Here is a 24,908-nt window from a genome sequence, read left to right on the forward strand (position 1 = left end):
CGCTCTGCGCTTTGCTTTTAAGCCCTCCTTTTGATAAAAACTAAAATTTCTAATTTCAAATACAGTAATATTAATTATTTTCGTGTTTGGGCTTGCGCTTAGGCACTGAAAAGCAACAACTTCCAATGGATTTTGTGGCAGATTGGATGTGTAAACGCTGCCACTGAGCACGACGCTAAAGTCCATAAAATGAACCAAATTGCGTGAATAGCGCCCATCCAATCCCTCCAGGAGGATTAGATCAGCCGTGATGTTTAGGTGGCACATTGCAAAAATGTACTAGTACTATGCAGAACTTATCGGTAGCGGCTATTCAAAAAGTTAATGTGCAATATAAAACTTTTTAATCAAAGCTTCAATTCTCTTTTTTATTTATATAAAATAATTTTACGTTTTGGTTTCTGCTAATTACGTTTTTGCTGAATTTCATTAACGATTTTAATATCGATGGACAGTTTCATCAAGAATAAAGTCGTGTCATTATATGTAAACTGATGTCGTGGCAGTCGTGCTTTTCATGTAAATGAAATAGCTTACGCCACAAGATTTGTTCACTGGTTTTTAAAACTAAACACCGATGTACAAAAAAATCAAAAAGTTAAAGATCGCAACAATAAAATGTATTTCTGTTGCAAAAATAAAATGGCATACAAAAAACAGAAATTCCAAGCTACTTCTCATAACTGTAAAAAATACAGAAATTATACGAAATAGAAAATTCTAAGCTACTTCTCATAACCGCCCCAATCAGGATGTACAGTACTACAAATTTTACATCAACTTGTACTACAGGATGTATGTAAAGGTACACTCCAGGATGTACATCAAAGTGTACTACTGGATGTACATTAGGTTGTACTACAGGGTGTGCTGCAGAGCGTTTATTTAAGAACAAACGATATCTTAACGTAATTAAAATTAAAGGGAAATACTAAAATTTAAAATAACAAATATTGTTACATATGTATTAAATATACATGAGAAAAAAATTAATATAAGAAATTACTACATATACAAAAACTTTCGGCACTACTCTATACGTTTTTAAAATACGGAGTTATCGTTAACCCCGACATGCAAAGCTTTTTGGTGCGTTTTAATGTAGGCTAACCTTTCAGTACGACTGTAGTATGCTGCCTTGCAATGCTACAAAACAACCTCATCATAAATTTAAGACGCCACAAATTTATTTGTGGATTTCGCAAACAAACTTTTTAGAATGTAGCATTTAGGATTGCTAACTTACCCATACCGGCAAAGCGGAATTGTTTAGGTAACGTTGAAGACATAACTAAAACGCAATTTTTACAAACATAATCTGGACAAGCTAAAAAAAATTTTACTTTTAAAAGATAATTAATAACACAGAAACTAATTGTGCGATAATGCATATAATAATAATGTACTCCGTACCAGAAACTTCGCTCATGCCCTAAAAACGCAGTATCGAATTGACTGGTAGTCTTGTCGTCGTTCTTTCCTTGTAAATGACAAGTTATTGAGAACTTTTACTGGTCACAAAATTCACTCCACCGTTTTTAAAATTGCACATTAATGTAAAAAAAATAAACATTTTTATTGTTCACAATAAAAACAAGTATTATGTCACAAAAAACTAGTTTACAAATGCAAATAGTGGCAAAATACAGAAATTCAAAGCTATTTCTCGTAGCCTTTCCCAACAGGGAGCACTACAGACTGTACATCAGGGTGTACTACAGGTTTTACATCAGGTTGTACTACAAGATGTACTTCAGGCTGTACTGCAGGATGTACATCACGATGTACTACAGGATGTGCTTTAGTACGTTCATTTATTTAAATATATCAATGCTAAAATTTGAAATAATAAGTACTGTCATATCTATATTAAAGAAAACACGAGATAAAAATTAACATGAGAAACCACTACAAAAACTAGCCGTGATGCTTAGGTCAATGTGCCTTCTAATTCTGTGGGTAATTACGATTCGTTGGCTAAGAAACTGCTCATTGGCTGTGGGCGCGGTTCGTTATAGCGTTAGGTCTACGAGGAGCAATTTTCCCGTTAGCCGCGCGTACTTAAAGTGAAGTTTAGTAAACCGGAGTCGTTAAGGCGATAGACTGGTTTTGCTTCATCCCCAGAGAAGTTACAGTAACTACATTTTCTAGAACAGAAAAAAATGCTTTTTAAAATGAGAAGTCTTTTGAGAAGCAAAGAACAGAACAGAAACCCAAATCCGTCTAAAACCAAAAGGTACCGCGGGTCCAAAACGACGGAGGGGTGCAGCAGCACGGTTCGATTCACGTAGCTGCCATCACAGTTTCAATCGAAGCATACCCAACCGCACGCGGGCTGCGTGTCTGCGTACCGCTGCAGCCGTGCGCAGGCGACGATTTCATGAACGCCATGCGCAGCCTGCAGGTAGCGTGGTTGTCTGCTCAAACTGGTCCACCGATGCAGCGGACCATTTGCAAAACCCGAAAACCTTGATTTACTGGAAGTAAAGTTCGGAGAGTTTTACGCGTATTGCATTCCACTGCCGCAATGGAATTGGTCGTCCTTGGTACCATTGGAAAGAAAAAATTATTCTACACACTGGGTTTTCTTGGTTTTGCGATATAGTCATTCGAACTCCAACGCTCAGTGATTTTCTCCGTAAGAAGAATTAGTTCCATGTTCAAAAACTTGTATCTTCCTAGCTTTTTATTCAAGATTTTTTTCTGAATAAACCCAGTGTGTGAAATAATTTTAAGTTCCATTTGAAAACATCAGACCTGAAGATGTTCCATCTGGTGCTTGGCTTAGATTTTTTTAATGCTCACACAACAGAAAAATTTCTATCGCGTTTATGCTATTAGTGTTGATTTTGAAACTATGTCTATTAAAAAGCGCGATTTATGAGCTTTCTAATGAACCCATACACTCCGAAAACAGCTCAAACCAAGGTGCACAAACAATTTTCGAAGTAGCTATAAAAATTGGTATTTTACAAACTGGTCCATCGCCTTAAACTGTGCCACTCTACTATATGAGTATAAACTATAATTATATCATTTCACAGTCTTTTTTAATGATTTTCAGCTTTACTAATTTAATGTGCATCTGCTTCGACTGACCATTTTTAGTTTACAAGTTTCAAGTCGCCTGAACAATTGTTTCCCTCTGATTCTCTCAGTGTGGTAAAAGGCGGGCACGTGGACTTGTGATCGATGATGGAGATCGCGTCCAGACTCCAGAGTGTTATTTGCTATCCACGAAAACCTTAAACCATCGCGAATCCGAGTTACGATTTAGATCTGCAGTACTGTACTGGCTCCGTGGCTCGTATAAATCGGTGGTCCATTTCTGAATTCTAGCAAGTATCGACATCCTGTGGGATTTCTCGGATGAACGCCTGAGATTGCTTTCTTCGGCTAGCCTCTGTGTGTATTTTTGACTTGGAGTGGATAATTTTAAATTCAAGGTTAGATACCATTACCATTCTCTCTGCCGTTACTGAGACTGACAAGTATCAGATCTACTGAGTATCAGATCTATATATTACGTATGTGAATAAATTGGCACTTGCGTATGGCTTATCATTTAAGCTTTAAAGAACTAGTCACCAAGTTTAAACGATTTAAAAGCAGTAGAAGTTAACTACCTATGTACTGAAGATCGTCGCACTTTTTGATATCTGATACCATTATTAGTTATATATATTGATATATATAATATAAGATATTATATACCAACGTACACATTTGAATTTAAGTACAATAATTTGAAATCGAAGATAATTATCAGTTCTTTAGGGATGCAGAAGATCATAATGACTAAGTGTAACGATCTTGTCATGATCAGTCTTTACGTTTGAGTCAAGCTGTTAAAAATTGTTCGACAGAATACTCGTTTATTTTGGTTCTGCATTTTGTAGGCTTCCCGGTACGGCTGCGGCGTTTGCTTCTGCTTGTGCTTGTTATGGGAGTTATCCAAGCATTCAAAGTTATCGTTTGTGTCAAATATTGTGTGGATAATCAATTTGATGCCCTTACTTATTCGGAATATTTGAAAATGAGGTAAGACTTGGAAACAAAGAGATTGGCTTATTGGTTATAAACTTATAATACTCAATAAAATTACATTGGCATTTTGTGATACCAGTGGGTGGCGGCTGCAGTATGGAAGGTTGTAACCGCATCTTTGGCTCTCATTTGAATTAGGATTTCCGATATAAATTGTAGGATAAACCGAAAACGAGTGTTTGAGCAAGTTATACATATGATGGTTATATATTTGATGTTTACTAATAAGTGCAGTAACTGCAGTTATAGTTTAAGAATTTATTTTTGGAGTTTTTCGCTTCTATATTTTTTCGACTCCTGTTGCTTTCATTTGAAAAATAAAATTTTTTTTGTTTTTTTTTCACCTAATGGATATTTTGCAGACTGCTCCTAATTTTTTGCCTGTTGCCCCATCGTAAATCAATGGTAGCTGCAGTATTTGGTTGTGCGTAATGGTACGATTTTGCCGCTCTAATTCTGCAGCGTAATAGATAATCCCAAAGAAAGTAGCTTTAATTTGTACGTCGTGAGTAGCGTAAGGATGGTAATCGATCGTAATGCAAATGCCCCGTAAAATGCTCTTGACTCTTGGTGCCGTATAACGCCTTGAACTCTGATGGTTCATTCTCGAGTGCACATTTAGTATGGCGTCGTATTTGTGAGGGGGATTTGTCGGGGATAGTCGATTGAGCCCTGGATAGTTTTGAACGCAAATCAGGATTAGATGGCTGTGAAATGCCTCGTGTTCCGGTCTACTTTGAAGGATGTGGTCCTTCTGCAGTTGCTGGTGAACATACGGTGGGCAGTGTGTGGCTTGAGTCTTATCTGTCTTGTTCTACAATGAAAAATTAACTACGGTACTTCATGGGACACAAGTCACAAACATGCGCTGTGAAGATGCTAAAGAAAGCTTCACGCCTGGTGGTTGATGGTTATTACACTGATAACATGATCAGAAATTGATTACTCCATGTTCTCACGCGTCGCGTTCTAAGTTGTTGTTGCTTTTATCTCGCTTTTCGCTGCAATTGTACAGTGGGCGTTCACCGTAAAATGGTATCGGACCATGGCGAGTTGTAAAATTTTCTATCGCATCAGTTAACTCGCAGTGTGAACGTTATTGTGAATTGTGTGTACCGTTTTACTTCGTAGGGGTATTGCGTGTTTAAAATATTATTTCCAAACTTGCGTTCAGAGAATACGATTACCTGCAACGTGCAGTCTTAAACCAGTCTCGTGCTTTTTTTCTCCGACGATGCCGTACATTTGATCGCGTTGTAGTAACCTGAACCGAGATGTTAACAAATCTAGATCACGATCCTTAAACTATACGTACACGTATAATCGTGAGATGTTGTCATTCGTGCACCAAAAACTGGTTAAACGGCAATTACTTTCTTGTCGAGGAGGTTCATGAATACTGCATTTGCATTTCTGCGTTTGCCGTACACAGAATCACTTTGGTTTCGTTGAATTTGTAACATACCAAAAAGTGTGAGCCGCGTTAAGTTTTTTGAATTATTGGTACTACTGGAGAGTTTTTTGTCCTCGGTATTTGGGAAGCTTTGCGTTTTGATTTGTCCTAATGATGTACCTGTTATACATGGTTATGGTGCAAAGATAGTAAATTTATTCAATGCGATCGTGTGGTCTGGATACAACAGGGGTATATTTCATGGTTTATTGCTGGTTACTGTACAGGTAATTACCGTTACGAACGTTTCTCAATGTCGTTGACAGCTTTGATTACAGTGATTAATATGCTCTGCTTTCATGTTTGAGCTAGTGGAAAGCTTCAGTATATATGTTTGACACTTCTGATACCGATCTATTAAATCCGGATAGAAATACATAGCTTTTTTTTAAACGCAGGCTTGAGTATGAGTGTTCGTGAAGGAAAGCGCCGGCTGCGTGCGCGGGAAGAAAGACGGAAAACCAACCCGGGATTGACGGAAATGGCGGATGATGTGGTCAAGGACATCATTAAGGGGCGCACAGGTGAGTTTCCGATCTGTACGAGTATGTGTTGGTCCGTGACATCTTCCTTGTTGTATGTAGGTAGTGAACCGACAGTTAATATTTCTGGAAGTTGTTATCCGACACATTAAAACTGCAAGCTGCTATATCTATATCTACAGGCATATATATTTGGAATTCGTAATGTGATGGTACTTTTTGGTTATGGAGTTCAGAAAATTAATTTATCAAGTCAACGAAAGATAATTGGTAAATTAATTATTGGTAAAAGTAGCTCCTAATGAAGAAGTGGTAGCACATTTGTTGTACAGCTACTGTTTGCTGTTGTGAAACCAATGGGGGCGAGGTTAACGGTGTTTATTTACATAAATGCGGCTTGACACGGAAGGTATCCTGATATTTCTTTGTGAGCCATTTTTCATTGGGCTCGTACGCATTTCCTTGTCGCGATCAAGACGTTTTTAATCGGTATTTGTATCCGGCCTAAGGAGGTCGATGAAATTATTGAAAATCGGGTTTGGTGTAAGTTAAAAATGTGACTGTATTTAAAAACTGCTTTTGCTGTGAAAAGAAAAGGATTATTTGTGCCGGGATTAGGTTTTCAGCTGCAGTAGTACTAGTATTTGTTTGAGTTTTTTATTAGGAAGCAACGGCACGGCAATGGGAGGACCTTTCATTTGGTGTCGGAAGAGACGCCCGTATCGCTTGTATACTCATATAAAACTTTATGTAAATTTTGCAAGAACTGTCGACGTAAACGCAATCTCGAATTTGAGCTTTTTTATGTTTTAATGTCTAACACCGCATGAGTTAATTTTCTAATGTGTTGGATACGTTTAAAATGTTGTGTGATGATTTTATATATTTGGCAGTAGATTTTATATATTTGATTTTATATATTTGGTATTTGTTTTACTTACTCGTTCGTATATTATGCAATAGGCTTGTGTCGGTGGACACTAATTAAAATATCAGAGTTTAAAAACTGAAAAACAACCAAAATCATTGTTGTCATTCATTATTATTGTCATTCACGTTTTTAAGACCCGATTTGATGTGTCCAGAATAGCACCAGCATTATCTCCTAGTCTTACAGCAGGTGGATGATTACTTCAGAATATAGATATAGCTAGGTGTTTTTAAGCGCAAATAGAATAATTATAAAACTTGTATTGCGTGCGTAACCGTGGAATTCTGTGAATTATGAAGGTGTAACGTATGAAACATGCTTTGATGGCTACTTGATCGACGACCTTTTGGATTCCGTACAACTTCTGATAAATTATTTTTAAACGTACGTTTCGGCGCATCTAATCGTGTTTGCGTTGTGTGTGATGGTTAAAAATATCCCGATACCTGAAAATGTAAATGAAACGCTCTACAGGGCCATAAGCCGCTCGTTTGTTGCGTTTTTAAAATATTAACCGACATCGGTTGGAGTTGGCTACTTTGAAATTGTTGGCAGATGTCCATTAGGATTCTGGGCTCTGTTTGGTTCTCCTTATCTTAATAGCGCTGCTTGCTTATTGGTGCATTGTAAACTGGATATCTTTGGTCCTACTTATTTCCGGATGCGTCTGTTTTTTTAAAGTAGTATTTTCGTTGAGAGTATTTGCCGATGGCTGGTCTAAATGGATTCGGATTTAGAACAAAATGGGAGCGTAGTGCTTGTTTGTTTATTACTTGCGAAGACTACTGATCTTTTGTGAGAAGTCATCAGGATGATTATGTAGTGTGACCAGTTTTCTCTGCTTTTAGGTAGAGAAGCAAGTAATTTGTTAACTACATCTGATGAATATTTCAAGAGGAATGCATAAGTTTTTGTTATAAGTTTCAAGTTATAAGTTATAAGTTTTTGTTATAAGGAAGTGCATAAGTTTTTGTTTCGTGTAACATCTTATGGTCTAACCAGGCAAGGTTTGGCACTGTTCTTGGTCCTGGGCACTGGACCGTGTGTTTCCAAAGGTTTCCTGAAAAAAACGTTTCTGCAGATTTGCTTTGTGTGAAGCATTTTCTTGGATTGCAGATGAACAAGAAAGAGTACAGCAGAAAGTTTTTGCGGAATGGATAAATTCGCGTTTTTCTAAGGTGCGTTGACGACTGCAAGCTCTTTCCGGTAATAACTTTTAACAAGTTAAATATGTATCGTTTCACGTACGCTACAAACGCACAATGCGAGTATAACACTGTGATGTGTTGCATTCCTCATGATGATTTGTCAACACGCTAGGTACTAGGTAGAAACGAGTCGAAAGTGCTGGATATCGTTTGTGCCTTTTATTTACTTTAAAATATGTATACGGCGTTATCAAGTTCAAAGGTAACAAGAAGTCTGCGACGCTGCATGACTTGTTTTGCACCTACAGGGTGGAAGCCCAGTCCGCATTAATGATTTGTTCCATGACTTGCGGACGGGAATCACTTTGGCAGCGTTAACGGAGATTTTAACGGGGATTAAAGTTGTAAGCTATTGGCTGTCAGAGACTTCTTTTTATTGGAATATCTTATGATTTCCTTGGAAATATTATTAATATAGCCCGTGGAAAAAGGACGAACTCGATTACATCACGTCTGTAATATTGCGAAAGCCTTGGAAATTCTGGAGCAGAATGAGGTATAATCGTGTGTGGTGAAAATGTATAATTGTGGATATAAGAAGCTTTTTTGAGATGCTGTAGAGTGCCTTAAGCATTTAGTTAAGGCGGCAATGTAACGAAAAGAAACGAAAAGAAACGGTTTTCACTAACAATAAGGTGAATGACCACCTGAGTATCTCTGTGATAATATTATTTCGTAATAAAATCAATAATAATTGAAACAATACAGTAAGTTGACAATTGTTTAAACATCTGGTTGATGTTTACTTTGGAAAGTAGTGGGTGTTCCTTAAAGTAAGACCGAAATAAGTTGAAACTTTCTGGTTCCTCTCTGGGTTATAGATTTTTAACGTTAAATTACATTAACGTTACTTGAATTTTTTAATAGAGAATAAATTGTATTCGATGCGCGTTATCGGAATCGCATTGTTTTGTTATTCCTAGATCAAGATAAGCAATCTTAACGTGTCGGCGGATGATATTGCGGATGGTAATACAAAGCTGACCTTGTCATTAACGTGGGCAGTCATCCAGCAGTTTTACGTAAGCCTCCAATGACGAGTGCGACATGTTGCTTGAATGGTGTTTATTTTTAGTCCCTACACACGCTTCATTATGTTTGTGCTGCTCATTAGGTGAAACGGCTCAGTGGAGCAGTTGCTGATTTGCGAATAAGTAATTTGGAAAAAACACTACTTTGTTGGTGTCAGCTCGCTACGAAAGGGTACTTACCGTTTTTCATCTGCGTTTATGATAATTTAGTATAATAAGGCCATTGTTGTCGCCCCTAGATATCAGCACGTAGATGTGAGAAATCTGTCGACCAGTTGGAGTGATGGTCTAGCATTTAATGCCTTAATCCATAAGTACAGGTACTGCTCGCATTTTTTTGTTAAGATATAAAAAGGTTTTCTTTTACTTAAACATACTGAATAAAGTTATGGAACATAAAATATTAGGATTTTCGGATTTTTAGGGACCATCTGTTCGATTACTCCGCTCTGCTCAATAATACCGCGGAGGCTAATCTTGCTCATGCCTTCGGGATTGCTAAGGAGCATCTGGGTGTTAGTCCGCTTTTGGATCCGGAAGGTATTTATACTGTATGATATTCTGAAAGCTGAAATCGTACTGGAAATTGAGTACATAAATTAAATCACTTAAGTGATCAGGTTGCAAAAGTTATATTACGTTGGTTGTTCATGTAATCGTATCAATGCATTTTTTAAAGCGCATTGCTTATTTTAGATTTGATCCAAGGAACGCCTGACCAAAAAAGCATTGTTACGTATTTGTTGTGCCTTCTGGAAGTTCTGCCGCAGGAAACAATGGAAGCGAAAGTGGTAGCCGCCATTTCAGAATTGGATAGCAATGTATGCCAGCCGACAGTTTACATCAGATAGGATAGTTGGTTTTGATATCTGTGCAAGCTGTCAAACGTTTGATTTGCGGGTAGATGAGCAATGGCGACAAGCCTGCCTGGGATGCCTCTGCATACCAATTATCCATCGAAAATATGCTAACCTGGATGCTGTCAGTGGAGGAAAAACTTGATCGGTGCGAATTGGCCGATAATTTGCCGGAAATACGGAAGCTGTGGGATGAACATGAAGTGCGTATCCGTAGCTAATTTTTGCACCCATAACTGTAGCAGTTTTTTTCACTTTTTTTGCAGCAGTTCGTGTAGATTATGATGTTGTTATTGTTATTCATTTAGCACCCCGTTGTTGCAGGTTCTTCTTTCTGAACTTGTAATGCAAGAACACAGTCTCCGACACATTCTGGATCATTCGGCACGATTACTCCAGAATCCGAAGTTGCCGGCTAAACGAGTTGCCGATGTCGAAAACGATATTTCTGTGTTGACAGAAAAATGGGAAAACGTACAGATCAAGTCAAGCGAACGGACAAAATTGTACGTTTCAAGTGGTGTCATACTCGTGTCACTCGCACATCGATATTCGTAGTTATGCTGGAAGGTTGGCAATAGAATATACGCCATGAGTATTTGAGGGTGTATTGCCGTGTTTGAGTAAACTGTTGCTGTTATTAATGGGAATTATTGGGGGCTAACGTCATTTTTGGATCTGTTTTAGCTGCATATTGCAGTCACGTTGCATATTTCGATTTTTTTGAACTTAGATTGCAAAAAATGATCACAATTTTGCAAGAAGAGCACTTGAAAAACGTTGATATTTGGTTGTCCGATGCCGAAAAACGAATGGAATCCCTCAAATCTAATGCGAACAGCATCGAAAGTATGGATGCCCAGTTACGGGAATTATCTGTGAGGATCCATGCGATTTTTTTCTCTCGGGTCACTTAACGCACAATTGTTTTAACGGTTTAATATTAAACTACAGAAACTGCAGGATGATCTGGAAAAGCAGTTGCCGGCGATGAACGAATTATTGACCGTTGTGGTTATTGGACTGAATAGTGATGACAATGGTTTGACAGATTGGCCACGACTTAAAGATCTTATATCAGTCATCATTTTATTTAATTTTTAGGTGCTCAGTCGCAGTTGGACGACTTCCGTCAACGTTGGGAAACCATTTGTCGCTGGAGCGAGAGTCAATGGTCCATAGTGCGACGCATTCGAACATATTATGAGGATTTCTTCAAATTATGCAATGAGTGTGGCGAATGGATCACAAATCGCATTGAACTGCTCCAGGGTCTGCCTAGTGTGGCCGGTGATCGATTGGACTGGGTACAGCGGAATGTGGATCTGCTGCGCGTAAGGCTCGAATACATGGAAAATTTATTTGACTCGGAATATTGATGCGGCTTTTGTTGACCTTTGAGACAGCGTTGAAGTGGATATTTGTCATGTGATCGTGACTGTTTTACAGGAGATGCATGATCAGATGCTAGATTATCAGGAGCGGATACAGACTCTTCAAGAGCGGTCCGATGAATTAGTGACGTATTTCACTCCTCAGTCATCCACGGGAATGCAAGTCAGGCGACGTGAAGAGAAAATCTGCTCAGAATGGAACCACTTGGTGGATTTACTGGAATTTTGGACATCCGATGTATGTCTTTTCAGAAAGCGCAGCATTAAAAATAGTGACTCGAGAAACAATTTGCTTTTAGAAAAATATGCACTTTGATAAAAGTGATGTTCTACGGACTTCGAAAATACGCCACTCCAAAAGATTTTCGGATACGGTTGATTCCAGCTTTTCGCCTCCTGCTTCGGACGATAACGAGGTATTCAAATAGTGGCGCAAATCGCAAAAGGGAAATTGATTTTTCGAACTTGCCGTGAAGTGTAATAGTTTATTTTAGATTTTTCCATTGAGGTGGATTCGTTTTTTTATTTTGATATTGATTTTTATATTGAGCCGTATTCGTGCTCAGTTATTTATGTTACAATGCACATTCGAAGCATTCTATGGGCTATGACGAATTTTCATTTGTTTTATCTGTACAGCAACCGCGGACCAAGAAAGCAAAACAGGAAGAAATGGACGAGGGTTTAATGGAGAATTGCAATGCACTAGTGGAGTGGTTGAATGAAAAAGAGAGTACCCTATCGTCAGTGCAGGCCTCGGCTGGCAGTTCTCCAGATATTGCCTTGATTAATCAGATCAAAGACGAAATGCACAACAGGGAAGCGGAATACAAAAGCCTGAAAATGTTGGGAGAGGACATTATTACCGAAAAGCACGCAGGTTGGTACTTGGAATACACCGGTCGGGGAAAAGTATGCAGTGCTAACTTCTTTACATTTGATTTTAGCGGGAGCATCATGCCAGAGTATTGAAGATAAACTAAACCAGTTGGCCGCTTTGTGGATGAAACTCAACTGGATAATCGAAAACAAAAGTTCCACGGCCTTGTCCATCGATCAAGATTTGGAAATACTTCACAATAATATGGCTGTTTTAAAAGACGTTCTGATAAGCTGTCAGAAGACTGTGGAAAGAATTGGAGGCGGAAAAGATGTACCTGTACAGGTGATGAATCAGAATGTGGATGACTGCAAAGATCGTTTACATTTGATGGAAATCAATCAGCCAAGGTTTAGACAAACCGCATTATTGGCAAAGCGGTTGGCCATGGACGATATATCTGATAAAAAGATTACCACATCAGCATGGGATGATTTTAACGAGCAGTGGCACAAAACAAATGATGAACTTAGTAGGTTTTTGTGCTTGCAAAACATTTGCCTTGCCTTTTATTTGGTTTTTTTTCGAAAATCTTAGCGGTCGAACTTTAGAATAATTGCGTAGTAAATCCTAGTAAAAAAAGTCGCATTTTAGATGGTTTGGTGCGAGAATTATCAGTCATGAAGGAAAATCAACCGGTGAAAGAGGTGTTAAATGATCTGAAAAATCTTCAAATGTGGACAAGTGAAATTCACCAGATGCTCATGGATGAACCTCCTGTCCGCATGACTTTTTTGGATAAGATGGAGGGAAGTTTGCGACATTATAATGAAGTGGAACAGTCGTTAGCTGAACGACAAGAAGTTTTGGAACGAATTAACGCTCCTCCCAAACAGTTAGCGGAGAAACTAGTTGGAACAAATTTTCAGTTGGACCTAGTCGATTTAAATTCCAAATGGAAGGACATACGACAGTATTTGCAGTACAATATGAACGAGCTTATGAAATGGGTGGAAGAGCTGCGAGCATTTCAGGTATTAAATGTACGCTTTTCAAACCTGTTAAATTGTTAACTTTTTTTATTTGCGAATATCTTGCATATTTCTTAGTATGCTGGTAGAAAACCTTGAAATCGATTTATTTCGTTTATATAATCTGGATTGAATAAATATCCGTTTGATTTAGATCGACATGGATGGATTGAAACAGTGGATGGTGGATGTGGACACGTTCCTTAACATTGACATTGAATCTGTTGAGGATAACAAAACCTTCATGCAGGTTCAGGAGCAGTTTCAGGTGAGATCCTAAGGCTGCCTTCTAAATTTCTGAATTATATTGGGAAATTGTTTCCTCTTAGGGCCTGGAAGAAGATATAAATGTCCTGCGACCCACCGTTGATAAGCTGATGGACACTGGTCGATCTTTTCTTCGCAATAACCAAAAAGAGTTCGTTGAATGCATTGAAAAATGCCTCAAAGAGATGGAAAGTCAGTGGACTTCTGTGCATACCCGAGCGGCTCGGCAGCTGCAAACGGTAGCCGCCGTCTCAGCAGCGAGAAAGAAGAATATGACAGAATTGCAAAGAGACATGCAGGAATTAGAGGAAATTAGGCATCGTGTGCCAGACGATTCTAATATCATGACACTGGAGGCCTTTGAAAAGGCTATTGAATCTGTCCAGGTGAATATGGCAATCGCCTAAATAGTTTGCAAACTCTTCTACTTGTTTTTAATTACAGGAAATCAAAGCAATCTTGGAAAGTAAATTGAATGATGTGCGCGACAAGAATGGCGCCGGATCACCCAATAACAGCCAAGACGACGATGCGTTGCATAGATATGATTTAAATTTACAAGATTGTTTGGAGACAACAAAGAACCGAGAAGCCCATTTCGCCAGTATATCTGAAAAATGGCGTACATTTTCTGGTAATACAGAACTTATAGTTTTTGTGATCACGTCCTAAACATAATTTTTTTCTGAAGAAATGCTTACGGAACATCATTCCTGGATGGATAAGCTGGAGTCACTTATTGTGAAATTGGAGACTTGTGATGATGAAAAGTTGCGCAGAGAGCAACAAATGGTAAAGTTCTTGTTTTCAAAAACTGATTCCACTTTTCCACTTTAACAGAATTTTTTTTATGTTAGGCATTGCTTGAGTTCATGAAAACACAGAACGGGGAAAGCTACGCTACAGTAGCGGAAATCGCTGAGGAATTTGATCATCGAAGAATTTTGTCACCGCTGGTTAAGGCTGATTTGGAAAAGCTGAGGCAAAGACTAAGCAAACTGCTCAAACGTGTACGTATAAAGCTGATATGATGTAAATGTATACTATACTCTATACGTTCGTAGCGTCTAAGTTTGACCTGGGTAGTGAGTACAATAATAATGTGCTGTGCCATCTGGTGTACTCTAAAACACTTTGGGAATTGGTCTCTAACGGAAATTAGGGAATAACGTTTGATAATTTAAGGGGTGCGGGAGTGTAATCTAATCACCTACGGGTAGTGTCACTCGAACTTCTGTGTTTGTACTGTTTAACCGTGTTCGACAGGCGCAGGAACAACAGAGCGTGCTTGTGGACTCCCAATCACGCTACAGTCTGTTTAGCGATACCGGCAGTGAAAGCGGTGCCGTTCAGTCTCCGTTCAGCGAGGGTCTGGAACGAGTTTCACATCTGCTTAACGAATTACGCGATAAGTTACCAGCAACCGAGCTGAAAGTCTTCGACTCTGGCGTCATCGCCGAGCAGCTACATGATTGCGTGGTAATTAACTTGTTTTACTTGCCGGCCGTTGTATGGCATATGCAAATAGTGGTTTTTCTTGTATTAGCAAATGTACGAGAAGTTGAAGCAGATCAAGGGTGAAGTTGAAGCATTGATAAGACAAGGCCATGCGATTGTTGAAGCTGATCCTACATTGCCGGAAAGCGAAAGTCTTAGTCAGCGGTTGGACAGTATCAAAACACAGTACAACCAGTTGGGAGCGCAGGTACGTCTGCAAACATCTCGTGCGGCTGTGTTTAACCGGCGTCACCACCTAGTGATGAGAAATTGATAAATATCACTGATGGTTCGGACTGTCAGTTTTCAAGTGCTGTCTCATAGGTAACTGCTACCAAAGCGGAACTGGATAATGTCGTTCGACTGGTGACGAAAGCGGAAAAGGAACTGGACACCTGGAGAATTAGCATGGATGAGATTGACCAGGCCCTTGCGGAATTAGCCGAATTGGCTGGCGTGGAAGAATTCGACGACACTTTAGCGGTATCAGATATTGTATTCACTTTGATATTATACCCGACAGCTTTTTATTTGGTAATTATTTTACAGGATATTAAAAGCAGCGTCGCCCACCAGGAAGAAACACTGTCATCGTTGCGGAACATGAGACAGCGCATGCGTGAAATCGCCATGAAGCCAACAATCCCGGGTTTCGATCCTAAATATTCACAACATAGCCAAAGATGGTTGGCGATCCAGAACCGTGTGAAAACGGCCAAATTACAGCAGGTATTAAATTTGGTGTGAATATACGAAAAAATGTTATGGTTCGCAAAACGAATATCAAACCGCAGGCAGAAAAAGCTGCGAATTACGGCATTGTAGATAAAATATTGTGAGATAACGAACAGTTTATAATATCTGAAGGTTTTCCTGCTTTGCACTTGATGTGATTTTTATGTTTTTGAAATATTCTTGATAATAACCCCATGATTAAGGTTTTTTATTGGAATCTCATTTTTATGTTGTTAGGTTGTGCCGCATAAAATCTCTACTCCCTCAGTGGAGGTGCCATCGAGAGAGGGTCAAACTGAAAGGGTCATTGTGAAGGAGGAAGTGATAAAAACAGTTGTTACTAGCACCACTGCCGTTGCGAGTGAAAGGCCGAACTTGTACCGCCAGCCTACCAACAAGTCATCGCCTCCTCCGCTTAACCTTGGGATCACACATTTGAAGGAGTATCAGCGGTCGCTGCAGCAAAAAATTAATGCCGCACACGAACGGGTTGTTTTAACTAATGTCGAAGGTGAGTCGTTATACTGCTTAACAAGAATAATCAGACTCACTGCTCAGTGCCGGTATGAAACACTAATCCCTCTGTGGCTCTGTGTAATCGTTTGTCCGAATGAACGTTTACTAACCAACGTGCGTGTGCGGTTGTTAGTGAATAAGTTTAGTTATCCTCACATGGAAACTTTTCAATGAATAACCTTTTAATTCGCCGCGCGATAGAGATCGATTTTGCATGCCAAGCGAATTGTTTGGTTCTGGTCTTTTCGGATCATAATCACCGCTAAAATGTGTCAAATGAGTGCAAACTAACAGAAAATCGATCATTTCGTTGCACTGAATCCTCTGATGCAACTGTTATCTGTGCGTGGCCGGCATTTGCAAAGTACAAGTTGAGAACTGTTAGGTTGAGGGTGAAATATGCAAAATTGTTTCTGTATGGGCGTTTCACAAAAACATATTGGCATTTATATGTAAAACGCAGGCAAATCTTTACGTTTGTTGTTTGTTTGATCGAGCTTTTTAGGTAATTAAATGGCTGTGGCAGCCTCTTAGCGCAGCTTTATGAGATCGTCATGAGTATTTTGAACTAAGGAAGAGTTGACCCAATTTTTTTATCACCAAAGGCAGTTTTTCTGTTCCCGCTGCCACTTGAAACTCTGTGGGGAAATGCGCATTTATGATTTTTGGTGGATTGTTAAGAGATGTTGTACGAATCTCTTTGCGCAGCGGTGATTGGTTGTTGGAATGAAATGGAATAATTGACACTTGTGCGCGCTTATATTTAGGTAAAAAGGCAACTGGCAGACACGCTGAGGAATTGAATACGGAAATCGCCAATTTGCAACAGCGTCTTGAGAATTCGCGCCAAGCAGAAAATGCAATGCGCAAATTTGACACATTCTGTGTGAGCTGCGAAGAGAAACTACTCACTCTGCTCCGTATGCCACCGGCTTCAGCAGCGGAAGTGAAAGTGAGAGCGTCCGATCTGGAGGTAGGTGTGTTTGGAGTAATGTCTTGAATTTCTTGCGAGTTATTGCTTTGGCCCACTTTTGACATAGTGTTTGTGTATTTCGGCACTCCGTAGGCAGTAAAGCATGAAGTGATGGTTAACCAAGCCGTCTATAAGGATGTTGTGAGTTGCGTGGACGCGGCTGTCACCAACAGTCGGGATGCAAATGATACTAATCAACTGGAACTGGTGAAAGTCGCCATCAATAATCGTTGGACGGATATACAAGAGAAGTAAGGTTACTGCATTTTTGAATGGATTCACTGCTAGAAATGGTTATTTTCATTTGCAACCCAGTTAATATTTGATTTGTCTGTTTTGTAAAGGCCCATATAATAGCTGGTGTAAAAGCACTTTTTTATTGTACCAAAATGTGTTGTAAAATCAATATGAGCTTTCAAAGACTGGATTAAGTTTTTTAAATTTTATTTCAGATTGCAGGAGAGTGCTTTCTGTACGTATGTAACAAAAGTTATGTAATTACAGACTAAAATCCAGCGGAAAGGATCTCTCGTCGGTATTGTTGCTTTATGAATCTTTGGAGAACGAACTGCGACCCTGGCTTGAAAAAACAGAAACTCTAGCGGCAAACGATAAATTTTCAGATACGGAACGGCAGACGGTAAATGGAAACCTTTACTCTGCATTTACAAGTTGTTCTCACGAAGAGTGTGAAATTGACGTGCTGTATTTGACTTTTATGACAGATGCTGATTGACGAGAAAGCCAACAAGCTTGCCACGTACAACATGATCCTGGATTTGGGCAATAACGTTTTGAATAATGTTTACAAATCACCAAATGCTGAACCATTGCGTGGTCAGCTGGATGATGTTAAACATCGTTGGAATAGGCTGGGCGGAAGGATGAAAGACATAAGGTAAGACTTTTCAACGGTGGAAATTAGTTTTTATTTGTAGATAAGCATGGCCACCCTTTTGCATATCGATACTTCTATTTTGCCCGTATTTTACCGGTTTGATGAGTTCGCATTTCAAGCATGGTGCTGCATTGGCAGAGCTTGTTGTTTTTTTTAAAATTTTATGGGTGTTTTATGTTTTCTGCATGTTTTTGGAGAAAATATGAGATATGCGTTGTGTATGCCTAGTGCCGTAGTCCTACCCTTGGCTTATTGAATTTTAAATAATAGTTGTACAGATTTAGGCAAATAATTTTTTTTCGGTTTCTGGAATGCGAGTTAATATAATGTAGCCATTTAAAATGCGGGCAGAATTAACCTGGTGAATTTTGTCACTTATATTTTCTCGCTAATTCAGTCGGAGACATTCCACGGGAAAACGTGAAAAAAATTTTTATAGCTGAGTGATGGAATAGTTAATGATTATTGTGTTTACTGTTTACTCAATTTTTTGTGGTGATCTACTGTATTTGTCTGGTGTTTTTAGCAGGTCACGAATTTAAATTGAAGAAAAAAATTTCTGCAAGCCTGATTGATGAAATGAAAAGTTTCTCTATTTTACGTACGTGTTGTATAGTTATCGGAGCAGCTGCGTACTCACCGTAACTGATTCTGCTCAACTTCTGATAAATAATTATGTGATTATTCGTTATCGTGTGGAATCGCAAATATTGGCGATATCACACACCTCGGTAGAAATACGGTTCATCTCGCAATACTTTTCGAACTCACCGTTTAGCACGCGGAATTCGCTCAGCAGATTAGCACCCAGTGTTCTTAAGCATTTATTTTCAGCATAGCTTAAACCGCTGAATTTTTTATTGTAATGATGGTAATTTTAATTGGAATCTGTTAAAAATATTGAAGCACTATGGACATTAAGCGGAGTAACAGTCGGCTTCGGACCGATTTTCTGTACGGGTATGTAGCGAAAATTTTGTTCACAGACGGTTACTTTGGACTTTCATTTCAGTGAAATTTTATGGGGTTTTTAAAATTCTAGTTACCATATGCATTTTAGGGATAATGTTTTATCGCCGTCTTGGGTACATTCTGTGTTTAATGATCATTCTGAATTTCTTGATGTTTTCTCTTTACAGTAATATATAGCGGTAAATCCCATTAAGTTATATAGCGAATAGATGGCTTGTTCTTATTCTCATTGAAAAGCTGTAAACCCGCTTACCCTTGTTAAGTAATTGTTACGATTCTTATAGCAGCGCATCCCCTCGTAACGGCTTGGAAGAATCGTTTGATGAAGCCGCTATCATGGCCCTTCTGACGGAGCACTGGAACTGGGTGAAGCGCAAACAAGAAGAATTGTCCACTCTGCAGCCGTCCGGGGATCGTATACTGTTGCAGCGTTTGCACGACTTCCATCAACTCTTCCGTGCCCAACTGGAAGCCAAGCGGCCAGAAATCGAGGCCGCCCTGAGTAAAGGCCGCGCACTGGAGCAGCGACTTCAGTCCCCCAGTGAGTAGGCATTGTCAGTGTGAATTAGACCGCCTCATTGCGGGGTAGTACGCGCTTATCAGCCAGTTAGGTATCAGTGGAAGTTTTGACGTGCCTGATAAACTAAGCCGGCACAACTTAGCCCTCTGCAGTGTGTCAAAGTAACTGCAACTGTTTTGTTGTAACTGTTTTGTTGTTTTATGGTGCAGCGTCTAAACCGCTTTCCGCTCAGTCGACGACTGTGTCCATGGAACAGCTGAACCGGAAAATGGAAGAGCTGTCAGCTAGTTGGCGTACCATCTTTTTGCAGTCGGACGCGCTGCAACAGGAAACGGAAGTGTTAACTGGCGTACGGTTTTACATGTTGAAATAAAGTAATCCCATACATTATAATTTTTTTAAAATTGTGGTTTGCGATTTTAGGAGTTGGATAACTTGTTGAAGCTATGTGAGACGGTTCGACCAAAACTTGATGACCTGGAACGGGAAAGCAATAAATGGGAGTCGACTGACGAAGTTAATCTAGAAGATCTGAATAAAAGACTGGAAGAAGCAAAGGCGAGTAGTTTGCTAGGCGTCTTTCTTCGTTTCGAAGGTTTTCGGAATTTAGTTTTGCTTGAAAATAATATGTAATTATTGCGATGAGGTCGTTTTTGGTGCTGTTTTTAGTGATTAATATTAGTATTGATAGTTCTAACAAGGTGTATGGCTTACATACACCCTTAATACACCTCTAGTTCTTTTTTTACCGTACCTGCCGTTAGGGTTTTTACCTTTTTGCTGTATGAATTGACTGTGCAAAAATTTAGCGCAAAAAGTTTGAATAATGTATTTTTGTAGAAGTTTAAAGTGAAGATTGATGCGCAAAATCCGAAGCTGGAGGAGATAACTTCCTTGGCGGCTAGAATTCAACGTACTCCGGGTTCATTGTCTGAGGAGGTTGTGCGATCAGTCGAAAAGCTGAATAAGCATCAACACTCCTTGTCCGTCAAGATTGAGGAGCGGCTCTCTCAGCTGGAAGGCGCATTGGAAGACGTGTCTTCTTCCAGCAACCAGCATATCCTTGGCAGTAAGTTAACAGCAGTGAGACAGTGTGAATGAGATTGGTCGAAATCTCGGTTGTAGGTTCTGTGGATGACCCCTGGGAGCGCAGAGTTTCTCCGAGCAAAGTGCCTTATTTCATAAAGTGAGTTGATCGCATGTATTTGTTGTTTAGTTGCGAATTTTATTACTAAATTTGCTTTTCGTTACGGTTACTTGAAAATTTCGAAAACCGAAAATTTTTTTCTGTCGAATGCGTGCCTGCGGTGTTTTTCCCCGGTTTGTATGGGTGCGTGCTTGGAACTGTTGTGGTTGTTGGTCCAGAGTTGAAATTTTACTTGTGTTTTGTTATAACTGTTTATGCACTGAGGTCGCTCTGGTTGTAAGCTTAAGCTATCCTGCATTGATGTTTTGTAATTTAGTCATGCGGAACAGTCAACGACCTGGGACCATCCTAAACTGATTGACTTGATGTCAGCAGTCAACGATGTGAATAAGATTCGTTTTTCGGCCTACCGAACGGCTGCCAAGCTTCGAATTGTCCAGCGGAAACTTTACCGTAAATTAGAAAAATTTATTTCTGATTTTTCCAAGCAAGATTAATGCATTGCGTTTTGTTCTCTGTCGATAGTGGATTTATTACCACTTAAAGAAGCCGCAGAAATTTTTGACAAGTGCGGCCTTCGAGCACAAAATGCCGCAACGTTGGATTGCTCAGCAGCGGTGGACTGTCTGATGATGGTTTACGAGCGCCTGAATGAGGAAAATCCTAACCGAATCAATTTTGCCTTGGCAATTGATGTTTGCTTGAACTGGCTATTGAATTGTCATGACCCGTAAGTGCCGTTTATTTACGGGTGGCTTTGTTATTAAATGTAACGTTCTTTTTTAGGAAGCGCACTGGACAAATACCGGTGCTGGCATTCAAGCTTTCCTTAATCATCTTGTGCCAAGGAGAATTAATTGATAAATACAAATGTGAGTAGTTCAGAAAATAGTTATATTTGGGCTTCGTAATCCGTTGCAAGCGAGAATAAATGCTATGGCTATTTTTTATTTCCATTTTATGCTCATAATTTACTCAGCATCAGTTTTTAACGCACACACGGTATTGCTGGATGTGTCTGCTTGGGTGGAGAGCCTAGAATATTGAAGGCTATTTAAGTACGTAGTTGCATTGAAATTTTACATACAATACCTTTTTTTGTGAAATCTGATCCGCTTACTTGGATTTAGTGAGTAATGCAATTGATTTTTCCGTAGATCTCTTCCGGTTGATTGCTGATGAAAATCAGAATGCCGACAGGCAGCATATCTCGCAGTTGTTGCGTCATTTTCTGGATATACCCCTCTATCTGGCCGAAGTGGCCGCCTTCGGCGGGAGCAATGTAGAGCCGAGTGTTCAAAGTTGTTTTGAATTCGTAAGCCCTGAGCTGATTAAACTGATATCTGACTCAGCTAGTGGGTTTTTGTCTAAAGCGATAAAAAAGCTTCAATTGGGTGGTTTGATTAGTCAACCAACGGAATCGATATTCAAGCCAAGCAGTTCCTCTCCTGGTTGGCCCGTGAGCCGCAGTCGCTGGTGTGGCTGAGTGTTCTCCATCGCTTAATTGCGGCGGAAGGCGCACGACATCCGGCCAAGTGCAATATTTGTCGTCAGTTTCCCATCGTCGGTTTGCGGTATGTCACCGGCTTCGTATAGCGTAGTTTCGCTTGTTTTGATCGTTAACGATGGAACCGTCTAGGTATCGGTGTCTGAAGTGTTTCAACTTTGACTTATGCCAGAATTGCTTCTTTACCGGACAGAAGAGCAAGCATCACAAAATTAGCCATCCGATGCAAGAATACTGTTTTCCGGTAAGACTTTACTTGTTCTCTTGCGCGAAATTGACTTTATCAATTTGTTGTTCTCCTGTTTTTCCACTCTTACTGTTGTTTTGTTATGACTTTTTTTGTTAATCTTTCCCACATTTCGTACGGTATTGTCGCTGAAGATTGTAATAAAAAGGCATTTCTAGGCCTCTTCGAGCGAAGACATGCGGGATTTCCGTCGCGTGCTGAAGAATAAGCTGCGTTCAAAGGATGCGTCGACTGGGATGGACACCAAACAACTGGGCTATCTACCAGTACAACCAGTAACATCGGGAAAAGCACCGGCAGACACTACCACGGCGACTTCTACTCTGAACTCACATAATACGAAAGGTTCGGTTAGCTCCGGGGACGGCGTTTCGGCATTCACTCAAAGCCGGTATGTGTGCGTTATTATTTGCTTTAGAGACGTACCTTTTTTGTACTGTTAGTTATTTGTTTTTATAATTGTCATGGGTATGCCACTAATACTGTAATATGAACCTGTCAGTTTGATTAATATGATGTGGCTAATTTGTGACGTTGCAGTGTAATTGAAATGGACGAGGCTCGATATACTTCCACACCGGAAATGTAAGTGTAACTGGTTAATTGCGTGCTCGCTGTAGCGTTGATCAATATATTTTCTTGCCTGAGGTTAGATCACATGTTTAATGTGAACTTATTTTTGCACAGTGACGACGAGCATGATTTGATTGCCCGTTATAGCAGTATCCTGAATGGAACCCCTTCGGTGAGTTTATTTATTTGCCAGAATTGGATTTCGTACTAGAACGCATGCTTTTTTGCTGTAGGCGCAGACGACCGGCCAGGTTCTCCAAACTGTTGAGCGGGAAGAAAAGCAGGAGATGGAGGAATACTTGCGACAACTGCAAATGGATCATGAGTAAGTGTGTTTTACTACGCAAGCTTCGAATGTTAGCATTCCAGCTACTAATTAGCGAGCCATAGTTTGCCCACTGATTGGCATGGTATTTGCAATGGGTATTTTGGTTAACCGCTTTCTGTTTTGGGGCTGGTTTTCAAGCTGACATTTCGTGGGTTGGTTGTTCGTCTTGGAAACTTTATTTTTTTGTGCTTTATTACTATTTTTCTGGACACAATGGAAGAACGGTTGACAATACTTTTGCAGCAAACTAATTCAAGAGTTGGAGCATACTCGGTATTTGCACGAAAGCATGCCTAATGATGACTTAGTGGCGGAAGCCAGTATACTGCGAGAAGATAAAAGCCGTTTGGAAGCGCGAATGAAAATCCTTGAAGATCATAATCGACAATTAGACGCACAATTGAAGCGTATCAAGAATCTAGTGGATGAGGTGGGTTTGGGTTTAAGCGTGGAGCTGTAATCCCTATGGATTTATTTGCATGATGAGAAATGTTTGTGTAATTCAGACACACGAACGCAATGCGGCTACCTTACCTGCTAATGGAAGCGTTGGGCGTCGTTATGATTCACCACATGATGATCTGGCCCTTTCTCATCGAATTTCTAGTAGAAGTAAGGCGATTCGGTTTTTGTTCGTGCTTATTTATTTCATGGGGTTTTTGGGGAGTGATTAAATGCGGAATGGTGGCGGTTACTGTAGGATGTTGTTTGCTGCCCAGTATTTACAGATTTTTTAAAAATTGCTGCAGCTTATCGAACTGCAGCTTATCAAAAATTGCTTTGCAGGCCCATCGTCGGCACATAATTCGCCGGCTTTCTCGAGGGTGACAGCGACACAAAATAGCTATTCAGTGGGGCAGCTTTTCCATGCCGCTGGAAGTTTGAATGTGGCTGTGGGAACTTTAGTGACTGTGATGAACGAAGAAGAAAGGCGGCTTGATTCCCAAAATTCTAACGTTAATCCCAGTTAGGCATCTGCCTGACAGTCAGGATATGCAACAGATGGGAAATTCGTCTGTTTTGATAGTGGCCTTAATATTGGTGGTCTTTTGACCAAATGTTTGATGTTTTAATGCATATTCCGTTTGGAAGCCTCTGTCTTTTTTTGGTTTTTAGTTTTTAACGTGTTGTCTTGTGTGACGTAGCGTTTTCTCACCTTTGCACATAGTTCCTTTTTACAGCGGTTTATGAATATTTATTTGCATGCTTTTGAAAGCGTTATTTTGCTTGTTTTGAGTGCGAGGTAAATCCTATAAAAAAAACTTGAAAGGGTGAAAAATTCTCCATCGCCTGTGATTTGTTTTGCAGCAAAGAGTGCAGCAGTTGAGAAAAACAATGACAATAAACGATGATAATAAACAATTACACGATGATAATAAACGATGATAATAAACAATTACACGCTCAGCTTGACATTTTTTTAAAGCAGCGGATAGCGTCTCACAGCGCACAGTATACGAGTACATAGAATTCA

General features: G+C 39.7%; 1 protein-coding gene across 3 annotated transcripts; it reads left to right on the forward strand.

The window, feature by feature from the left end:
• The first annotated feature begins 2,998 nt into the window (after positions 1–2,998).
• Positions 2,999–24,713, forward strand: LOC129584931 (dystrophin-like). 3 transcript variants are annotated; one of them, XM_055477370.1, is made up of 53 exons: positions 2,999–3,446; positions 3,900–4,041; positions 5,899–6,024; positions 8,030–8,091; positions 8,370–8,465; positions 8,540–8,617; positions 9,045–9,143; positions 9,236–9,324; positions 9,392–9,472; positions 9,577–9,692; positions 9,849–9,973; positions 10,057–10,212; positions 10,334–10,515; positions 10,743–10,887; positions 10,964–11,051; positions 11,114–11,343; positions 11,459–11,641; positions 11,703–11,819; positions 12,043–12,283; positions 12,351–12,755; positions 12,878–13,257; positions 13,409–13,522; positions 13,584–13,907; positions 13,966–14,155; positions 14,213–14,313; positions 14,379–14,531; positions 14,788–15,000; positions 15,068–15,226; positions 15,343–15,501; positions 15,568–15,747; positions 15,991–16,264; positions 17,037–17,242; positions 17,336–17,493; positions 17,747–17,882; positions 17,968–18,140; positions 19,397–19,653; positions 19,842–19,981; positions 20,056–20,190; positions 20,473–20,701; positions 20,758–20,818; positions 21,096–21,232; positions 21,305–21,509; positions 21,566–21,651; positions 21,937–22,094; positions 22,187–22,353; positions 22,419–22,530; positions 22,692–22,924; positions 23,074–23,118; positions 23,221–23,278; positions 23,340–23,431; positions 23,678–23,864; positions 23,941–24,046; positions 24,221–24,713. In XM_055477370.1, exons 3-53 carry the CDS (start codon positions 5,907–5,909, stop codon positions 24,403–24,405), a joined length of 8,124 nt encoding a protein of 2,707 aa, XP_055333345.1. In that variant the 5' UTR covers positions 2,999–3,446; positions 3,900–4,041; positions 5,899–5,906; the 3' UTR covers positions 24,406–24,713. The 3 variants fall into 3 exon arrangements, with proteins under 3 accessions (XP_055333345.1, XP_055333361.1, XP_055333354.1); XM_055477386.1 differs by having other exon boundaries at positions 19,400–19,653; XM_055477379.1 differs by lacking the exons at positions 2,999–3,446; positions 3,900–4,041 and adding an exon at positions 5,165–5,727.
• The last annotated feature ends 195 nt before the right edge of the window (positions 24,714–24,908 follow it).

This window comes from Paramacrobiotus metropolitanus, unplaced genomic scaffold (genome assembly GCF_019649055.1).
Source record: "Paramacrobiotus metropolitanus isolate TYO unplaced genomic scaffold, Prichtersi_v1.0 Parri_scaffold0000002, whole genome shotgun sequence".
NCBI classification, from domain to species: Eukaryota; Metazoa; Tardigrada; class Eutardigrada; order Parachela; family Macrobiotidae; genus Paramacrobiotus; species Paramacrobiotus metropolitanus.